Source organism: Zingiber officinale, chromosome 1A (genome assembly GCF_018446385.1).
Source record: "Zingiber officinale cultivar Zhangliang chromosome 1A, Zo_v1.1, whole genome shotgun sequence".
Taxonomy (NCBI): Eukaryota; Viridiplantae; Streptophyta; class Magnoliopsida; order Zingiberales; family Zingiberaceae; genus Zingiber; species Zingiber officinale.
The window spans coordinates 121039035-121059723 of NC_055987.1; the positions used below are offsets into that span (position 1 = coordinate 121039035).

The 20689-nt window shown below is 40.6% G+C and overlaps 2 protein-coding genes, 1 long non-coding RNA gene and 1 other non-coding gene across 8 annotated transcripts; 2 read left to right on the forward strand and 2 right to left on the reverse strand.

Annotated features, from left to right (window-relative positions):
• Positions 1-6712: 6712 nt before the first annotated feature.
• LOC122009588 lies at positions 6713-13741 on the forward strand. Its single transcript, XR_006119593.1, has 3 exons — positions 6713-6939; positions 8172-8173; positions 13720-13741. It is a non-coding gene; the product is annotated as an uncharacterized LOC122009588 (long non-coding RNA).
• A 1033-nt stretch (positions 13742-14774) lies between these two features.
• On the reverse strand, positions 14775-18171 carry LOC122029568. 5 transcript variants are annotated; one of them, XM_042588623.1, is made up of 6 exons: positions 18003-18171; positions 17835-17916; positions 17470-17705; positions 16816-17026; positions 15879-15942; positions 15453-15714 (listed from the first exon to the last, which is right to left on the reverse strand). In XM_042588623.1, exons 3-6 carry the CDS (start codon positions 17564-17566, stop codon positions 15559-15561), a joined length of 528 nt encoding a protein of 175 aa, XP_042444557.1. In that variant the 5' UTR covers positions 17567-17705; positions 17835-17916; positions 18003-18171; the 3' UTR covers positions 15453-15558. The 5 variants fall into 5 exon arrangements, 4 of the variants coding, with proteins under 4 accessions (XP_042444557.1, XP_042444548.1, XP_042444565.1 ...); XR_006125105.1 differs by adding exons at positions 14775-15152; positions 16065-16108 and having other exon boundaries at positions 15255-15714; positions 16816-18171; XM_042588614.1 differs by having other exon boundaries at positions 17835-18171.
• Positions 18172-18669: 498 nt separating this feature from the next.
• Positions 18670-20258, forward strand: LOC122002272 (probable NOT transcription complex subunit VIP2). The gene is made up of 4 exons (XM_042557392.1): positions 18670-18877; positions 18967-19145; positions 19240-19521; positions 20247-20258. The coding sequence occupies exons 2-4, from the start codon at positions 19050-19052 to the stop codon at positions 20256-20258; spliced, it is 390 nt and encodes a 129-aa protein (XP_042413326.1). The 5' UTR covers positions 18670-18877; positions 18967-19049.
• LOC122039386 lies at positions 18800-18877 on the reverse strand. Its single transcript, XR_006128215.1, has one exon. It is a non-coding gene; the product is annotated as a small nucleolar RNA snoR35 (small nucleolar RNA).
• Positions 20259-20689: the final 431 nt, after the last annotated feature.

Below are 20689 nucleotides of genomic sequence, written 5' to 3' on the forward strand. Positions count from 1 at the left end.
CACGCTGGAGGCAGTTGGGTAATTTAACTCCCTAGTGTCTTGTGGGCCCATCGCACCACACCAAGAAAGGCGACTAGCATCACACTATTTCATCTAGTGTACGGAGGTGAAGCGGTGGTCCTCGTGGAAGTGGAAGTAGAATCTGACCGGGTGCAGCTCTACGACGAGGGTAACACTGAGAGGAGACTCATGGAACTCAACTTGGTGGATGAAGCCCGAAATAAGGTTGTCATCCAGCTCATGGCATATAGGCAACGAATGAAGCAAAATTATAATCGGAGGGTGATCCCAAGGTCCTTCTAAGTTGACAATCTGGTGTGGAAAAGAATAAAGCAGGTCAGTGACGTCGCCAAGCTCGAAGCCCCATGGGGAGGTCCCTATAAAGTCATTTAGAAGCTCTGCTCGGGAGCCTACTACATGTAGGATGAGGATGGAAGAAAGCTCGATCAGCCTTAGAGTGGGAACCATCTCTAACCCTATAGGGTCGGGTGAGAGGTGCATGGTTAAATCCAAATAATGTTGTATCAGAGTATATCCTGTAAACGTAGATGAACGATGAATAAAATTCACAAGTATCCTAAACTCTTGTGTCGATTGGCTAAGTTAAAAGTTGAGTGGCGACTATAAAGCCTAGTCTTCGTCAAAAGTCGAGCGGCGACTATAAACCCTAGTTTTCATCAACAGTTGAGCGGCGACAATAAACCTTAGTCTTCATCAACAGTCGAGCGGCAACTATAAACTCTAGTCTTTATCAACAATCAAGAGGCGGCTATAAACCTGAGTCTACGACGAATATCGGCTGAGCGATAGCTCTAAAACCAATTCTATGAAAAATAGAGTCAATCAACGAATATATAAGATGAGAATAAAGCTGACAAGGAAACATGTTGCTCCTAGAAGAAATAGTTTTCCGTTAAAATAAGGTCGTTCGACTAGGCTGAAGTGATTACTCCGACAACATAGCAGCTAGTTACATTGATGATCAAGAGGGCAGGGAACCATACTTAGAATTTTTTCAAAAAATGATAAATGGTTCATAGTCCTACTCGAGCCGAGCGACGATGCATTCATTAACAAGTGGAAAACTCAACAAAGGGAAGAAGCACCGAATGGAAGATCATGCATTAACACTTAGAAAATTTTCTACACGATAGCAAGAGATAGTACAAAAGGAGGCGAGCTTCTCTGTGGACGGGGGTCACTCAAGATAATCCAGCATAACATCGGGCAACAACTCGATCAGCTTGTCCCGATCGCAGTGGGCGGAAGCTTCTACTGTCTTATCAGAGATATGCATGTCCTGTTAAGGTATGGTGTTAGAGGCACTTTCCTGGCTGGTCCTTTCATAGAACAAATTAGAGAATGTGTCCATACCTCAAAGAGCATTCATGTCGCCCACCAGGGCACTATATAAAGGGGGTCCATGCACCGGTGGAGGTACACGTTATTCACTGTTTACGCTTATGCTACTGTTATTCCATCTTCTTCTTCCTGCTGGTGACTGACTTGAGCGTCGGAGGGCCAACATGGGGGCTTGACACTGACATTTCTTATGTTTACATAGCGGAGCGAGGTCCACCTCCAGTCAACACAGCAACCACATCCCCAGTTTTTCGTCTCCATGATTTTCGGATAGGATCACTGGGAGTCGATGAAACTAAAGCCAAATGACGACTATAGACCTGGGAGTCGATGAAAACTAAAGCCAAGCAGCAGCTATACACTCGAGATTCTACACCAACTAAAGCCAAGCGGCGGCTATAAACCTGGGAGTCGATGACAATTAAAGCCGGGCGGTGACTATAAACCCGAGAGTCGACGAAAACTAAAGCTGAACGGTGGCTCTAAACCCAGGTCAGTAAGTGATTACCGAGCGATGTCTATAAACTCAGGAAGTAAGCGAATGCAGTACTCCCTATAGCCAAGCAACGACTTTAAATCCAAGTAAAATCGAGCGACGACTATAAACTCTTGATATATGGAACGCAAAGCTGAGCGGCGACTTTATGTTGGATCAAGAAGCGCTAGAGGGGGGGTAAATAGCGCTCGTGGCTTTCACTCGTTTCGGATTCGAAAAGACGACAAGTAATGCAGCGGAAATAATAAAACAAACAACACGCGAACACAAGTGATTTACTTGGTTCGGAGCCTTGAGCGACTCCTACTCCAAGGCCCGCGATCATTGATCGCTTTTTGTGGGCAACAACTATATCTCGCAAAATTATTACAATCTAATTACAATCAAAAGCAATAAAAATTATACCGACAACAAGAAATACTAAATCTGAAGCTCCGGGTTGTCGGGATGTTGCTCAGCAGTTCTGGAACGTTTCTTGAGCAGCACACGGAAGAAGGATCGCTTGTTAGTTGATTCTTGAAGGAGATGCTCGAACTCCTCTTTTATACAGTGTTGGAGGCGCCTCCAACACCATCCAAGGTGCCTCCAAGCTTCCCGAGTCAGCCGCGTGGATCAGCATCGAACTGGTCACACCTCATCCACTTGAAGGCGCCTTCAAGCCACTCCAACGCGCCTCCAAGCCGTGGTCCAAGGCGCCTTCAGTCCCCATGAAGGTGCCTCCAGCTCCTTTGGATAACTGGCTTCGACTTGCACCCGAGGCGCCTCCAAGCTCCATGGAGGCGCCTCGGTCACTGTTCATCCGAGGCTTAACTTGTTCCTTTTGTACCTGCAAGATATGTTAGTCCCAAAACAGCACCGTATCCTACAAGAAAAAGTTAGAATAGATAGAAACATGACACATTAAGTGGTTGATAGTTATTGGACTGTCCGGGTCTGATTTCGAATTTTGGAACGGAAACCCTAGGTCGACCCGACGCCTACTATTCCCTCTACGAGGAACGCGTCCTCACCTACTCCCCTCAGGAGAGATTACCTGGTGTCACTCCGGTCCTCCAGATCGACTGGACTTTCTGCCTAGGGTTACCACCCCCTAGGACCTAGGGTTACCGCCCCCTAGGGTTTTTCTCCACCTAGGGTTACCACCCCCTAGGACCTAGGGTTACCGCGCCCTAGGGTTTTCCTCCACCTAAGGTTACCACTCCCTAGGACCTAAGGTTACCGCCCCTTAGGATTTTCCTTCATCTAAGGTTACCATCCCCTAGGACCTAAGGTTACCACCCCTTAGGATTTTCCTTCACCTAGGGTTACCACCCTCTAGGACCTAAGGTTACAGCCCCTTAGGTTTTTCCACCTGCCTAACCGCAGTTAGGACTTTCCTGAAATCTCATTTAAGCGCATTAGATAACAAGAAATCTTAACTTTAAATCTCTTTGTCATTATCAAAACTTAGGTTCGATCGTCAGATGCTTCCCGCACCAACAATCTCCCCCTTTTTGATTATGACAACAAAAAAAATTTAAAGTTAAGTAAAACAAGATGCACAAAATAAAGATGAGCCTGCTATAAATAGTGCAGGCATGATTTAAGCTAAAACATAGTATGTAAGGCTCCCCCTTAATGAGAGCTCTATTTTTCTCATCACTTTAATTAGTATTGAATTTGTCCTACTCTCCCCCCACTACAAGAAAACCCCTCATAGACATCGGTGGAACAACAATGGTTATAAGCAAAAACCGATGTCTTTGAGTATTTTACACTGATTTTTCCAAAAACGGGTGTCTATGAGTGCAGATTTTCGCTCATAGACATCAGGTTTTTAGGCGATGTCTATGAGTGTCTTTTTTTCATTAATAGACACCGATTTTAACAGTGGTTTTTAAAATCCGGTGTCTATGAATCAAAATTCTGGCAGACTTTCTTAGCACGCTTTCTTTTGGGCTTCTCCTCGCCCACCAAACCCTAATCCTGGCGCCGATCCCGCTCCTCAGGTGCTTTCTTTTGCCTCCTGCTCCTCAGACGTCAATCCCGGCTCCCCCCGTCAACTGCACTCCTCCCCAGCCCCCGGTGCCGTCCCGCAAATCGAGTCCCTCCCACTCTTCTGCGATGTGCCCATACTCGAGCGCCAGGCGCTCTTTCTCCGCAAACTTCGGATTTGCTCTGTGCTCTTCGACTTCTCCGACACGCTCAAGTCGGCCCGCGAGAAGGAGGTGAAGTGGCAGACGCTGTTGGAGCTCGTCGGCTTCGTGCAATCCAGCTCCGGCCGGCTCAACGAGCAGGTATAGGAAGAGCTCGTCCGTACTGTAGACATCAATATCTTCCGCAGTCTCCCTCCGGCTTCCCATGAAAACACCGGCGTCGAGCCCACCGACCCGGAGGAGGAGGACCCCTACCTCGACCCCGCCTGGCCTCATCTCCAGCTCGTCTATGAGCTCCTTCTCCGCTACGTCGTGTCGTCCGACACCGATACCAAGGTCGCCAAGCGCTACATCAGACCATCTCCAACCACAAACTCTATTTTGGTGCACTTTCAACACCAATTTGGTGTCATTTGAGCACCAAATTTTTTTCCAACTCCAACCATGAGACACCATTTCCTACCCTAAAAGGAATATTCTTTAGAATATTCTATTTTTCCTTCTTATAATTTATTATTCAACATATATATTAATTTGTTAAATATTTTTATTACGATAATAATTACTATTAATTTTTATGATATTATGTTTTTAGTTACCAGAAAATTAAAATTAGTATTTTTATAATTTTGTTAGAAATAATTTAATAAGCATACTAATATTTAATATTTAAAGATAATACACAATCATAAACAATTTAGATAATTTTTTTAAAATATTTTCACTAGACAACTAACACTTCATTAATAATACATCATTATTTACCAATATTATAAATTTTAATATATTTATAATCTTAGCAACATAACAAATATTAAAATTTATAATATATATTTAATTGAAATTTATATATTAAATTTATAATATATAAAATTTATATAATAAATTCAATTAAATTAAATCATATTAATTTATAATATTTAAAAATATTTTAAATATAACTTACCTATTATGATATATTATATTAAAAAAATCTCTACTTGCGCCAAAATGGTGCAAGTGAACAGTGCAGCACCAAGATGGTGCTGCACTGTTCACTTGCACCATTTTGGTGCAATTTTTAGGGTTACCATTGGAGAGGATATGGTGCCCTTTTTACACCAAAATGGTGTAAAAGGGCACCGGTTGGAGATGCTCTCAACCACTTATTCGTGCTCCACCTTCTCGACCTCTTAAACTCTGAAGACCTCTAAAGGAACGAAGATAACTCCTCCTCACCAGTCACCGGAGTTCCGTTGGAAAGACTATTGCTCTGTAAACATATCCTTTTTAATGTCTCTAGCTTGTTCGCATTTGTTTTATGCATCGATTTGTGTGTTTTGGCTCTTTTCCAGAGCGCTGGGTTAGGTTTGAGGCCGATATCACAAGTGTAGGCTGGATTTGTCTTGGTGCATCGATTGGGAGAGATGGTCGGAGGCGGAAGCAGGAGGGGCGATGGGCCGCTGAAGATCAATAGCACTAACATCTTCGCGGTGCTTGAGACTCTCAAGAAGAAGAAGAAGTCGGACAAAGAGTCGAAGAGCAAGGGGGCGTCCAAGAGCCAAGGGAAGGAGCAGGAGAAGCAAGTGTTTTGGGCCCTGGCGCCTCTACCGTGAGCTGCACGGAAGGACCAGCTGCTGAGGGAGCAGTGAAGATAAAACCCATTCGAGGTATGGCTTCTCAAATCTCATGCATCCGACTGTTTCATGTTGGTTAGCGGTTAAGGGACATAGACCTCTTAATCTGTAGTATCAGGTTCTCCAAAGCTTAGTTCTGCTGAAAATTGGAAGTTATTGCGATGCAATGTTTAGCTTCCTGCTACAAGTTGCCAGTCTTACAACGTTCTGCTGTTGATCTTTCTTTGTAGTCTGCAAAATAAATTTTTCTTTAAAAAAAGAGAGGTTATTTGTAGTTCAGTAATAAGGCTCTTGTTTATTTAATTATGCTTTTAGTTCTGTGCAACATCTAAGATAATATGATTGAATGGAGATCTCTTCTCATAGAATGAGAATTATCTACTTCTGAAGATGTTTGTGTGTTTTTGTAAATATGTTAGCTGAAAATGTTCAAATTAAACAGATAGTCCTAATAAATTTGGGTTCAGTCAATCCACTCGAAATTGGCAGGATGTCTATCCCCTTTACATTTCTAACACACTTTGTATTATTAGATACTCTTTTAAATAGTGATGCTCTTTTCAGTGGCTATGATTCTTCATATGCTAGTTTAAATCTGGCAGTCGTGACTCCTCAAATGCAAGGAATAGCCGTGTCCCATGTATACATATAACTATTGCCTCTTCTTTTAATTGTAAGTGGCACCTCTCCTTTGCTTTTCATGTCCGTACTAGCAATAACTGTTTCAATTTCTTATCTGTAATCAATTTCTATCAGGCATAATGTTAGTACTAAATAAATATTTATGTTATGCTTGTTTATACAAGACGTGCATGCGAGTCCAGGTTTCTTTATACTTTAAGCTTGATAGCCTATCAAACAAACTTTTTCTATTATGATGTTACTTATAAGCAATTCATGTTTACAAAGGTTTCATGATGAAGATTACTTAAATGATTATTTGTATTATATGCAGTACGGGATAAACTTGATTATTCTATTGTAATGCAATATCTTATTCTGGACAGAATCATGAGGTGGATAGAGGAGGAAGAAACACTGCAATATCTGATTCTGGACATGAACAGTAAGTCTTCTTTCTTGTTGAAAATAATTATTATCAGGTTCAGATGATATCAAATTAAGGAAAATAGTAAAATAAAAATAACCAGTTTTTGCACTTTTGAGCACAGGAGTGACTTCCATTGACAGTGATGGGATTCGCATGCTAGTAGAACTCCACAAACATGTAGAAAGAAGAGGCATCAAGGTATAGTAAGGAATCAAATTAAAGAATATAGAATCATGTTGTCTGATACCAAATATGACTGGAATGCATGCCCTCTACAATGTTGGTTCCGGTAAATTCCGGAGTATGCAAACTGATCGTCGAGGCTAGTGTTCGACACTATCTCCGTAAACGATATTGCTCCGCTACGGTGCTTAACGGATTGTTGCAATTCGTTCCCAAGATACAACGACGACAATCGTCTCGGAATCGTAGCACTCCGACTTCCGAGACCAGCGAACCTTCTCGTAGGCTTCTTGGACTCTTGAATGCACAAGATGAGTGAGTGAATACTTGAGGAAGAGAAGATTAAGTTGAGTGATTTGATTCCAATCTGGAGGGTTTTATTTATACAGAAGGAAGAGGCTTTAGGGAGGGGTGTGACCTTTGGGTGGATTAATCTGGGCCGTCCGGACTGAAGAGTTATAACCCTTCACATAGCCCCTTTAATCTCATCCATCAGATCTAAGAGTTGTGACCCTCAGATCTATCAGCCATCGGATCTGGATCCATTGATCCGATGCTTCAGATCATGTCTCATCCCAAGCCGTCAGATCGTGACTCATTGTGATCCAACGCTCTAGATCGCATCACAAGCGATCCACCATACTTCTTTGATCAACGTGACACGTCACCCGAGTGCCATGTAGGCACTGCAATGTCACCTGGAGCATAAATTTAAGCTCCTCGCGACGATGCGAAGTGCAAAGTGCGCCTACAAAGCGCCCATTGCGCACGTGCGCACGTGGCGGGTGGCGGGTGGCGGGCTCACAGGTGCGAGCACCTGCTCGCCCCTGAGCAGAGAGTACCTGGTACTTTTCTGAGTTAACTCCAATAACTCAACATCATTAATAAGTAAGGAATGCACATCGGAAATTTCCGATGTGGGACTATTCTCCCTTGCATTTCCTTAATGAATAACCAACGTTATTTTGGGCCGACTTTGAACATTAATTTCTCATTCACCCTTAATCGGTTTTGAGCAAATTAATAGTCTAAATCTATCTACGCGAAACGTATATTTCAATTTTGAAGTCAATTACGACTTTCAACAATTGATGGCTTCCGATTTTTCCTCCTCAAAATCGTATTGGTCCATTTAGGCTCCAATATCCAACAATCCCCCACATGAATGGAAATTAATGTAATGCGTGTATGCATACTGACACTTTACAAGAGTCCAATCGATAAGTCACTGCATCGGGAGAGGTAGCTTGTGGCTTTGAACCTTCCGTAGTGGAATGCTATCGAGTATACTAGGCTGCGCAGTGAACGTGATGTCTTGAACTGCTCAGCTGTTTGTGTATACTAAGACAATAACACCCACACAGAGACCTATCTCACCTACTTTAGGTTCTCATGGTTGGTTCCGTTTTGGCCATGGACACCATCTTGGATTCATGAGTGTTTCATTGAAGCGACCTGTCTTCACACTCACATAGGTGACACTTCTATCAAGAGTATCCTACCATACTCCACCTTATAAGGTATAGAAGTCACTAAAAGCATAAGCTTAACCTCACTACATGAGGTAGGACAGCACAAATTCATCCTAGGATTGGGATAGAGATAAACTATCTCCTGTGCTGAACCACAACTTCTGAAACTTTGTTGTCCCATTGAACCAAGATCTTGGGATCTCCAGTCAACAAGGTTGGGTTTTCCACTTCAGTCGTTTTCAGTTGTAGATTTTTAATCCCATTCCTCTTGATGAGCAGTATACTTGATCTCGACTCAACCCTTTCGTAAGAGGATCTGCCAAATTATCTTTGGACTTAACATAGTCGATTGCAATCACTCCATTCGAGATCAACTGCCTAATGGTATTATGTCTACGACGTATATGTCTTGACTTCCCATTATACATACTACTCTGTGCCCTTCCAATCGCCGACTATCACGATGGATCAATACGGCAGGCACAGGTTTTTCCAACTCGGAATATCTTCCAAGAAGTTCCGCACCATTCACTTCCTCAGCTGCTTTGTCTAGTGCTATAAACTCGGATTCCATAGTTGACCGAGCAATGCACGTCTGCTTAGTGGATTTCCAAGATACTGCTCTCCCACCGATCGTGAATACATATCCACTAGTGGATTTGGAGTCTTTTGTATCTGATATCCAATTAGCATCACAATATCCCTCCAACACATGGGATATTTTCCATAATGTAATCCATAGTTCATAGTATATTTAAAATATCTAAGAACTCGCATCAATGCCTTCCAATGGGTGTCGTTTGGATTATGGTGAAACGACTCAGCTTGTTGACCGACAGCAATATCCGGACGTGTGCAGTTTGTAAGATACATCAAACCGCCTATTATCCGAGAGTATTCCAACTGCGATATGGTCTCACCATGGTTTTTCGCTAAGTGTTGACTTAGATCCATAGGTGTTTTTACTGTAGAAAGATCGTGCGCATTGAATCTTTTCAATATCGATTCTACATAATGGGATTGTGTTAGAACTATCCCTTCGATGTCCCGAGAATTTTAATTCCCAATATAACATCTGCTTGACCCATATCTTTCATATCGAAATTTTTGGTCAACATTTTCTTTGTAGTCATGATTACATCATGATTACGCCCATTATTAGCATGTCGTCTACGCATGACAGACGATTATATAGCCTTTGGGTGTGTCTTTGACATAAATGCATTTGTCACATTCATTTATTCTGAATTCGTTTGACACATTACTTTGTCAAATTTTTCGTGCCATTGTTTAGGCGCTTGCTTAAGTCCGTATAACGACTTAACAAGTCGACACACCTTTTTCTCATTTCTTGGAGCTATGAACCCTTCGGGTTGCTCCATATAAATTTCTTCTTCCAACTCACCATTTAAGAACGCAGTCTTAACATCCATTTGATGTATTTCAAGGTCATACAGTGCTGCAATGGCTATTAGCACTCGTATGGACGTAATCCTTGTCATCGGTGAGTAGGTGTCGAAGTAATTAAGGCCTTCCTCTTGCTTGTACCCTTTGGCTACAAGTCTGGCCTTATACTTGTCAATTGATCCATCAGCTTTATACTTGCGTTTTAGTATCCACTTACATCCTAATGGTTTATTACCAGAAGGAAGGTCTACTAATTCCCAAGTATGATTATTCATGATAGACTCAATCTCACTATTGACAGCTTCTTTCCACATTGGAGCATCGGGACTAGAGAGAGCTTCACTTAATGTTCTTGGTTCCATTTCTGACATGAAAGTCATGAAATCTGGCCCGAACGATTTCTCAACTCTAGCCCGTTTGCTACGACGTGGCTCTTCACTTTGATCGTCAATAGTTCTTTTATAACAGCTAAGTTCGGTAACGTCATTTTTGTTTGAACTTCCGTTGTTATCACTTTCAACGTTTCCCTTTTTATTTGGGAATACGTTTTCAAAGAATATTGCATTCCGAGATTCTATGGTTGTTCCCACATGTATATCAGGAATGTCTGATTTGTGAACTAGGAAACGATATGCACTACTATTATGGGCATATCCGACAAATACCGCATCGAACGTTTTAGGTCCGATCTTTACTTGCTTTGGTTTAGGTACTTCGACCTTTGCCAAGCACCCCCACACTTTCAGGTATTTGTACGATGGCTCGCGTCCTTTCCATAGTTCATAAGGAGTTTTATCACTTTTCTTATGAGGGATTTTGTTGAGAATGTGATTTGCCGATAATATTGCTTCCCCCCACAAGTTTTGAGGTAAGCCTGAATTTATCAACAAGGCATTCATCATCTCTTTTAGTGTCCGATTTTTACGTTCGGCAACACCGTTCGATTGAGGTGAGTAAGGTGCCGTTGTTTGATGAATAATGCCAGATTCTGAACAAAATTCATTAAACGGTGCACCATATTCTCCACCTCTATCGCTACGAATTATTTTAATTCGTTTGTCAAGTTGATCTTCAACTCATGTATTATAAGCACTAAATGCCTCTAGGGCTTCGTCTTTACTTCTTAAAAGAAAGACATAACAGAACTTTGTGCAGTCATCGATAAAAGTAATAAAATACTTTTTACCTCCTCTAGTTTGCACAAATTTCAAGTCGCATAGATCACTATGTATTAACTCTAGAGGAGTCGTTGACCTTTCCACCGAATGAAAAGGTAGTTTCGTCATTTTGCTTCCACGCACACTTCACATTTGTGTGTTCCGTCAACATTGACGTTTGGTAATAAATTTAATTTGACGAGACGTTTAAGAGTATTATTATGCACATGTCCGAGTCGATCATGCCACAAATTAAAACACTCAACAACATAGCTGGAAGCATTTATTTTATTACCATCAATATTTCGGAGTACAGGCATTACAACCATTTTGAATAGACCCTTTTCTAGGTACCCTTTTCCTACGAAGATATTATTCTTCGTAAGTACAAAGTTGTCTGACTGGAACACTAGCCTAAATCCGGCCTTAACTAGTGCCGCTCCAGAAACTAGGTTCTTACTGATGTCGGGAACATGGAGTACATCAATGAGTGTTAGCTCCTTTCCGGACGTCATCTTCAGAACAACTTTTCCGAGTCCGACAATTGGCGACGTCGTGGAATTACCCATATAGAGCTTCCTGCCATTTATCGGAGTATACTTGGAGAACATCGCCTTATCGGAACAGATATGACGAGTTGCTCCAGTATCAATGAACCACTGCTTCGGGTTGGTATCCACCAAGTTGGCTTCAAATACAACCGCAGTGAGATCCAAGTCCTCAAGAGAGGTTGCGACGTGGTTCGCAGCATCCTTTGGCCCCTTGGTTGGCTTCTTCGGGCGTCTGCAGTCCTTGGACAGGTGTCCTGCCTTTCCACAGTTGTAGCAGGATCCCTTGAACTTCTTCGCTTGTGCCTTCTTCTTGAACTGTTTCGACTTTTTAGCGTTCGGCTCGACCAGGTTGGACATATCGTCTATAGTCCGCTTGGTTCCTCTGCAGTCGGATAACTTTCGATTATCCTCCTCTATTCGTAGCCTCAGGATCAGGTCTTGCAGCCCTATCTCCTTTTGCTTGTGCTTTAGGTAATTCTTGAAATCCTTCCATGACGGAGGGAGCTTCTCAATTACCGCAGCAACTGCGAATGACTCGTTCAGCTTCATTCCTTCGGCGTCCAGATCATGCAGTATTAATTGCATATCTTGGACTTGAGATGAGACGCTCTTTGAGTCCACCATCTTGAAATCCAGAAACCGGCCGACGATGAATTTCTTCAGTCCGGCATTTTCGGTCTTGTATTTCTTCTCAAGCGATTCCCACAAAGATTTCGCTGTCTCCAATGAACAATACACGTTATACAACGTGTTGTCCAAGGCGTTGAGAATGTAGTTGCGACACAGAAAATCTCCGTGCGTCCACGTATCGCAAGCAGCCTTGCTACCGTCCGTAGCGACTGGCGGGTCTTCACGCAAAAACCGTACAAGGTTTAGCGTTGTTAAGTAAAACAGCATCTTCTGCTGCCATCTTTTGAAGTCGGCTCCGGTGAATTTCTCCGGCTTTTCTCCGTGCGGAATGGATGTCGGAACGGCGGTCGGAACGGCCGTCGGAACAGCGGTCGGAATGGCGGTTGGAACGTCGTTGGTAGCCATATCAGTTTGTACGGAGTATCGTTTACGACTGTTGGTTCCAGTAAATTCCGGAGTATGCAAACTGATCGTCGAGGCTAGTGTTCGACACTATCTCCGTAAACGATATTGCTCCGCTACGGTGCTTAACGGATTGTTGCAATTCGTTCCCAAGATACAACGACGACAATCGTCTCGGAATCGTAGCACTCCGACTTCCGAGACCAGCGAACCTTCTCGTAGGCTTCTTGGACTCTTGAATGCACAAGATGAGTGAGTGAATACTTGAGGAAGAGAAGATTAAGTTGAGTGATTTGATTCCAATCTGGAGGGTTTTATTTATACAGAAGGAAGAGGCTTTAGGGAGGGGTGTGACCTTTGGGTGGATTAATCTGGGCCGTCCGGACTGAAGAGTTATAACCCTTCACATAGCCCCTTTAATCTCATCCATCAGATCTAAGAGTTGTGACCCTCAGATCTATCAGTCATCGGATCTGGATCCATTGATCCGATGCTTCAGATCATGTCTCATCCCAAGCCGTCAGATCGTGACTCATTGTGATCCAACGCTCTAGATCGCATCACAAGCGATCCACCATACTTCTTTGATCAACGTTGATCAACGGCTGCCATCCGTTCGCCCAACCAACTGTCCAGTCATCTCCCTTTGCCCACGAGGATGCCACACAGGCACTGCCATGTCAGGTACTAGCCTGACACGTCACCCGAGTGCCATGTAGGCACTGCAATGTCACCTGGAGCATAAATTTAAGCTCCAAGTGCAAAGTGCGCCTACAAAGCGCCCATTGCGCACGTGCGCACGTGGCGGGTGGCGGGCTCACAGGTGCGAGCACCTGCTCGCCCCTGAGCAGAGAGTACCTGGTACTTTTCTGAGTTAACTCCAACAACTCAACATCATTAATAAGTAAGGAATGCACATCGGAAATTTCCGATGTGGGACTATTCTCCCTTGCATTTCCTTAATGAATAACCAACGTTATTTTGGGCCGACTTTGAACATTAATTTCTCATTCACCCTTAATCGGTTTTGAGCAAATTAATAGTCTAAATCTATCTACGCGAAACGTAGATTTCAATTTTGAAGTCAATTACGACTTTCAACAATTGATGGCTTCCGATTTTTCCTCCTCAAAATCGTATTGGTCCATTTAGGCCCCAATATCCAACATACAATCTATGAGAATAAGCCATTTCAGGACTAGCTTGATTTTCCATTTGGTGAAATGGGAGATTATGTATACCTGATTTCATTTACAGGGACTTGAGCAACAACTCATTTTATCCTTCAGAGTAGTAGATTCCTACTCTGTGTTGTTTGCTATGAAGAAGAGTGTACTGTAATCATGTGTAAACTGTGGATATTGTAGATTTCAGAGTCAAAGTCATCAGCCTACATTAAATTTAGCGTCCAAATATTAGATCCTAAGTTGTTAAGATTAAACCTCAGGAGGCCCTCCTCACCTTTTCTTGCATATGACCTTTCATAAGACTTAAACTCCTAGTGTGTTTAGCATTTGCATTCCAGATTCATTACATTTCATGTGCAGCAAGCTTAGATTCTTTACTACAAATAAATTCTTAGATTCAGTGTTTTTAGAATGTTTAGGTTCTGTGAATTGTTAGAGCGTTATTTCCATTGTAAACTTGAAATTTTTTAGAATGTTTAAGAAAGTTATCTATGTTGTCAAACAAATTTTTAGAGCATGGTTTAAGAAATCACAAGGTTACTAAATTGATAATCAAATCTTTATTGAGTACAACTTGATAAACTAAGCACCATCAATGTCTATGCTCCATTATGTTCTAGCTTGATGGAGAGAAGTAGAATAAATAGTTATAGACTTCAATATTCATCCCAACACTACAAGAAAAAAGCTAATAGACAACGCTTTTAAAGCGTTGTCTATGTGACTGAAAAAGCGTTGTTAAAAGCATTGTTGTTAAAAGTCTGCTCAAAGACAATGCTTTAAAAGCGTTGTCGTTTGTAGCAAAGACAATACTTTTGCAACGCTTTAAAAGCGTTGTTGTTTTTGGCAAAGACAACACTTGTGCAACGCTTTAAAAGCGTTGTCTTTTTAAAATAAAAATAAAAAAAATCTATTTACAAAATTATTTTTTTATATTTACAAAATTATTAATTTTCTTTTACCATGTCTAGATTCGAATTTGACATATAAAATAACATTAATTAGCTCGGCTAATGATTTCAAACTCGTACCAAAATAATAGAATTCAATTACAAAGTATTAGTATTTACAGGAGAATTTAACTATACACAAAGACTAAATAGTTCTGTTTCAAAGTAGATAGTGACATTCGAATTTAAAACAAAAAAAAAACACAAAATAATTAGTCGGCCTCGAAGACAACGATCTGTATGCTTACTTCTACTAGATATACTGATCAAAAAGGATTGTCGGCTTGAGACTGGGACAAAACCTACACTGAACTCTTTTTTCAAGAAGTTAGTCTGCATCATGAAAGACATGAGGCTTTATCAAGTATAACCAGCAATGCTTGGAAGAAAGAACACCTAGTAAGCATTCTCCAACTCTTTAGCAATCTGTATGTCATTATGCACGAAATGATGGATCAGTGCCTTCATTATGAAACGGGGAAGCATCCCGGCCACAAGGACACCTAGTAAGCATAGCCAAAATAGTCCAATCCTCATTACGTTAAAGACGACCCTGTATGCAAATGCAAGGTGCAATAACGTTAGAGCAATCATAGAAATCAACGCATCGATAAAAATATTTCACTTTGTCAAACAAGTTTAAGTTCTTAATTACTTTATAATATAATCTTGCGATGAGTTTGTGGAAAACAGATGTACCAGTAACCCGGTAGAAACCACACAGAGTCGATGATAATCTCACATAATAGTGTTGCAGCAATGCAGCCCCATATTGATAAGCAGGGAAGGTTAGATTAACATGTTAAAGAGAAAATTAGTGAGATAATGCATATCCATTCTTAAAGATAGTAGATTTGTAAATTCCATGCAACCATAAGAAAGGTAAATTGAAAGTTTGATAATTCCATGCAACATTGTTCATAAACACATACCAGAATAGAATGAAGACAAAAACAACATTACGATAAAAGTTGTACAAGATCATGTAGGCCATCCTCTGGTAATTCCAATGCCCATGAACTAACAAGAGGGGCACTAAGAATCAGAACTTCTACTAGGCATGAAGTCATTGTTTGCATTGCATCAAGCAAACTATAAAGTAAACGTTGTTTCCCCTGCATACACATGTATCAAAAAGATCAAAGATTTAGAATAAGTCAAAGGTCATTGCATAATGAGATAAAAATGGAACAACAAAGGAGGATTGACAAGGGAACACAAGCAAGTAAAGAAGTACTTGCACAGAATTCTGTTAGTGGCTAAAAGTTACTACACGTACCTGAGCAAAAAGATCAAACTCATCCAAGACAAAAATTATTGATTTGTGAGATAATCCACACTCCCTGTCCATGGCAAAATACAAATAGATGAAAATTCAATCAGAAGTTTAGAATGCCAAGGAGAAACTTCTCAGACTTTCAAGTTTGAACATGAAAAATACAGGTTGGTGGAAACCTGTACTTACTTTAACATATCAATCATGAATCCAGCATTGTCATCTGATGAAGCCTAGAAAACACAATGAGATCTAAAGTTTATACCTTGGATGACTATAAAGTATATTATAATTTTTTTTACACTGAAAATCAACATTGTGTTTGACAATGGTTCTTGCCTAGTGTTTGAGTGAGATTTTATTTATTTTCTCCATCAATTCGAGAGAATCTCATAACATTTCTTTGTAATCACTTAAAGCTAGGCTCAACTAAAACAACACAATGTATAACCCAACGTATTGCAGAGTGAAAGTAGCATTGGCTGAAAAAGGATAATAAGATGGACTATGATTGTAGTGAATCTCATAACATGTCTTTAACTATGAGAGTGCAGGAAAAAACTAATGATATTGTGAACTAGCCCTAAACCTCCAAAAACAATAAGAACTAGATAATAAAATTATACAAATTCAATCACTTCACCATAGACCATCAATCGAGTAGAAATCAACCAATGACAAAATTCGTAATGTAGAACTAAAAGCACAAAGCAGAAATTACCAAAACCAGAGTGATCACTTGATGGCAACAACATTTAGCATACCAAACCATAATTAGTTTTACCAAGGACTTTAGCCACAACAGTGAGATATAACCCTAACAATCCTGGAACGATAAGATTCATAAAAAGTGAAAAAAGCACAAATGCATGAGTATGATTTCCCATAACCCTAGATATATTGATGAAAGTATTAGCAAAGGAGAAAACGGGGTTCGAACCTGGAGCTAGTTTGCTTTGATGTGCTCCCAGATTTTTTGACGGCATCCACCCGTGTGATTTCTGGGACGCCGAGGAATTTGCTCATCGCTGGAGACAAAGGCAGCTTCCGATGAAAGGCCCCCTTGGGCTTCATCGCCCCCTTGGTCACTGCCTTCGCTGATGCTTCCTTGGACCCACCCTTGGCCACCGCCATGAGCACCCTGCAATTTCCTAAAACCCTAGACATGGCTATTGGAACAGACAACATTTCTAGAAAGTAGGGAAGACTAAACTTAAGAAAGGAAGACAAAGAACTGAAAATAGATCAACATCAAAATCCTTATTTTAACTCCTGAATAGGGTTAATGTAGATAGGAATCGCGACTAAACTAGGAACTTCGGAAGTATTACTTTCGTTTTTAAACAAATTTGTTAATCTCACAAATCCAAACAGACTAAACTCCTCAACTACCAAAACTGATAAACCCAGATCGTTTACACACATCTAGCAGCATAAAGTTCAACCCACAGCAAAAGGGGCAAAAGAATGTTTTCCTACCAGTAAACTTCTAGCTTTGACAGATAGATCTTCATTCGAAGAATTAAGTCATAGATTTCTAACGTGAAAAATGGGGGGAATAAAAAAGGACAAAGGGAAGTGAATTGCTACTTACGATCGGCGGAGATCTTGAACTGCTCGAGCGCCGAGGCGCTAGCTTCCGCGGATTGCTTCTCCACGAGATCCACCAAGGCATCGGAACACAGGCTCATCCGGAGAGCTAGCTTCCGCCAAGGTCCTCTCGTGCCAACGCGATAAAAGGCACTGGAACTCCTCAGAAAGGAGAATGACCTGGTGGAAGAGCTGCTTCAAAGGAAAGGCCCCGTCCCTGCAAGGGTTGTCGGAACGCCACTGGAAGCCACCATAGACAACAAATCTTAGCAGGAGTAGGAAACCCTAACTCAGAATCAAAGACCCAAAGGAAAAAAATAAAACAAAAATCTGGCAATCGATTTGTGGAACAAGAGAGACAAATTAAACCAGAGAATGCAATCAGAAGAGAGAGGAGAGGATGGGAATCATCTCTCTGCTGCTGTCATCGCCCGTCGCGGTTTTAATGTGTCTGGGTTTAAGAAAGAAAATGGGACGATTAGGGAATTTTCTATTTGACGAAGAGGTGAAGGAATAAGGTGAGGAAATTTTGCCCACGGTCTTGACGGAGAGGAGTTCAGAGGGGAGGTTCAGAGAGAGGGGTTCGTCGGAGAGGGGTTTGCCGGAGAGAAGTTGGACGGAGAGGGAGTGAGAGGAGGAGTTGGATGGAGAAGGCGAGAGATGAGAAGTTGTGAGAGGGGTTCGGGAGGTTTTTAGAAGATAGGTGTGGGTGCGAGTGAAACCTAGGGGTATTTCTACTCCTTGATCCAACGGTTTGTATCATTCTAGATTTAATTTAGATGAGAACTTGACAATAGACAACACTAAAAAAATGGTAATAGACAACGCTTTTCAAGAAGCGTTGTTGTTGACTCACAAAAATCACTAATAGACAACGATTTTTAAAAAAGTGTTGTCTATTAGTAAGAAAATAAAGAAATAGACAACGCTTTTCACTAAAAGCATTGTTAAAAAAAACGACAACGCTTTTTAAAAAAAGCGTTGTCTTTTAAGTGTTGTAAAAATCCAATTTTCTTATAGTGCAAATTGCCTATCTGTTATTTTATGTATGAGATTTGTATCTGATGTAATTTTACTCTTGGTATTAATAATATAATTCCTTATTCTTAGCTGAGTTTCAATTGTTAGAGATGAGTAGCTTTTGTTGTTTGGTGCAGATGTTCAATACAGTTTATGTAAATACTAACTTGACGCGATTGTTTCTTTCTTGTTGGTTAGCATACCAAGTTTGTTAGCACCTAGCCCATGCCCTGTGCTTTTACTAGTCTTGCTTTTGCTGATCAAATTACTGGGTCTCTTGGTACAGTCAACTATTAATGGTTCAACATCTAATCTTGCGGACTCCTCAGGCCGACCCTATACCACATTGTTTTCTGGCCAGTCTGCGGCAGTGCCTTGGTTCCATCCTTCTGGTTAGACATTCCTACATAAACTTTATTAACATACTCATGTGAAATTTTGCTTGTATGTGGAATTTTGATTATGGTTTGTAAAAAAATAGGTGGTCTTCAAGGATTGCATAATATTCATGGAAGCTTCAACTTGCCAACTGTGCCTGGTTCGCTTGCATCCAGAGAGGCCGCAATGGGTGTTGTACCATCAGGTGGTGTTCAGCAACCAGGAGGAAGCATTCCTAGTGGACGGTTCTCATCAAACAATATTTTGGTTGCATTATCTCAGGTCGGGCATGAGTTTATTTCCACATTACTTCACTGCATCATATGATCCTTTGAATGTGTTTTATAGTATTGATTCTGGATTTTTTTTCATGCAGATGCCTCATGGCTCTGGTGTCACAAATAGAGGGGGTATTAATGTTGTTGGAAATCATGCTTTTAGTAGTAGTAATATTAATGGAGTCACTAGGTCAATAACTGGTATTTCCTCAAGTTCAGCTTATGGGAATCGTAGTTCTGTTCTTGGTTGGGGAGTTTCTCCAGTATTGAGTAATGTAGGGCCAAGACTTACAAGCTTTGTAGGCAACATTGTTGGCAGTGGTAACATCGGAAGAAGCATCAGTTCTGGAGGATTATTTGTGCCCGGTTTAGCTTCACGGGTAAACTTAGCTACTATGCACAGAGCAAGAAGGATAATGTTGGCACCAGTAAGAAACATATTTGTGTACTATCTATTACCTTTTGATGTTGTAAGAAGAATAGTTATGTGTAATTTGTGGATACCGACTTGATGTGCACAATATCTATTATCTTTTTATGTTGTAAGAAGAATATTTATGTGTTGGTTATATGGATATTAAGTTGGTGTGTTTAGATACATCGGTGCATTTTTATTTGTGATTTTGTTAGTGAATTAATAATATTAACTTAATTTTATGATTTGCTTGGTGATAATATTAGTTTTTCACTATTTCGAAAATCGGATTTGTGTCGTTAAACAATATTGATATTACATCAGTTTTCCACCGTTGCAAAACCGGTGTCATTAATTAATATTACATCAGTCGTATACCGCTGCCAAAACTGGTGTTATTAACATATAATATTACATCGGTTTTACACCCGATGTCGTTAAGTGATACTACACCGGTTTTAACCCGATGTCTAAAATGGAAGACCTTTTACATCGCCTTCATAGACATCGGTCGAAAATGTAATAGACATCGGTGGAAAATCAATGTCTATGAGGGTTTTTGTTGTAGTGCCCTTTGTCATATATCAAAAACCTTTGTAAGAAGAAAGAGACAAGATGAAAGGTCTAAGTTTTTAAAACCAATAAATTACGTTTTCAACCAAAAAAGCTTTAAAACAACATTTCTTGTAGGTTTTACTTTAAAATTACTTTAGTGTTGAAGAACTCTTTTTACTTAGCCAGAATTTGTGAAAGGCAGGTTTCGAAAATAGTAGGCTAAGTTTTGTAAAAGAGAGATTTTGAAAAGGCTTTGTTGAAAAAACATTTCGTTAAATTCTTAAAGCCTTTTAAAAACCATTAATTTCGAATAACCTTTTTTAATTAGTTTAAAAGCTTCTAAAAAGTTGAGTTAACTGGAGACCTTAATTTTTGAAATAAAGTTCAAAAAGTCTTTTGATATGACTTAGTTAATTTTGATCAAGGCTATAGAAGTCAAAAAAGAAATTTTTAAGAACTCTGAAAATCCTTAAAGGCAACAGAGGAGCAATAAGCTTAAAACCCTAATGTCCAAGCATGAGTTGAGTTAAATAGATTATAAATTAATCAATTTCCTTTAGCAAGGTATCAGAGCCCTA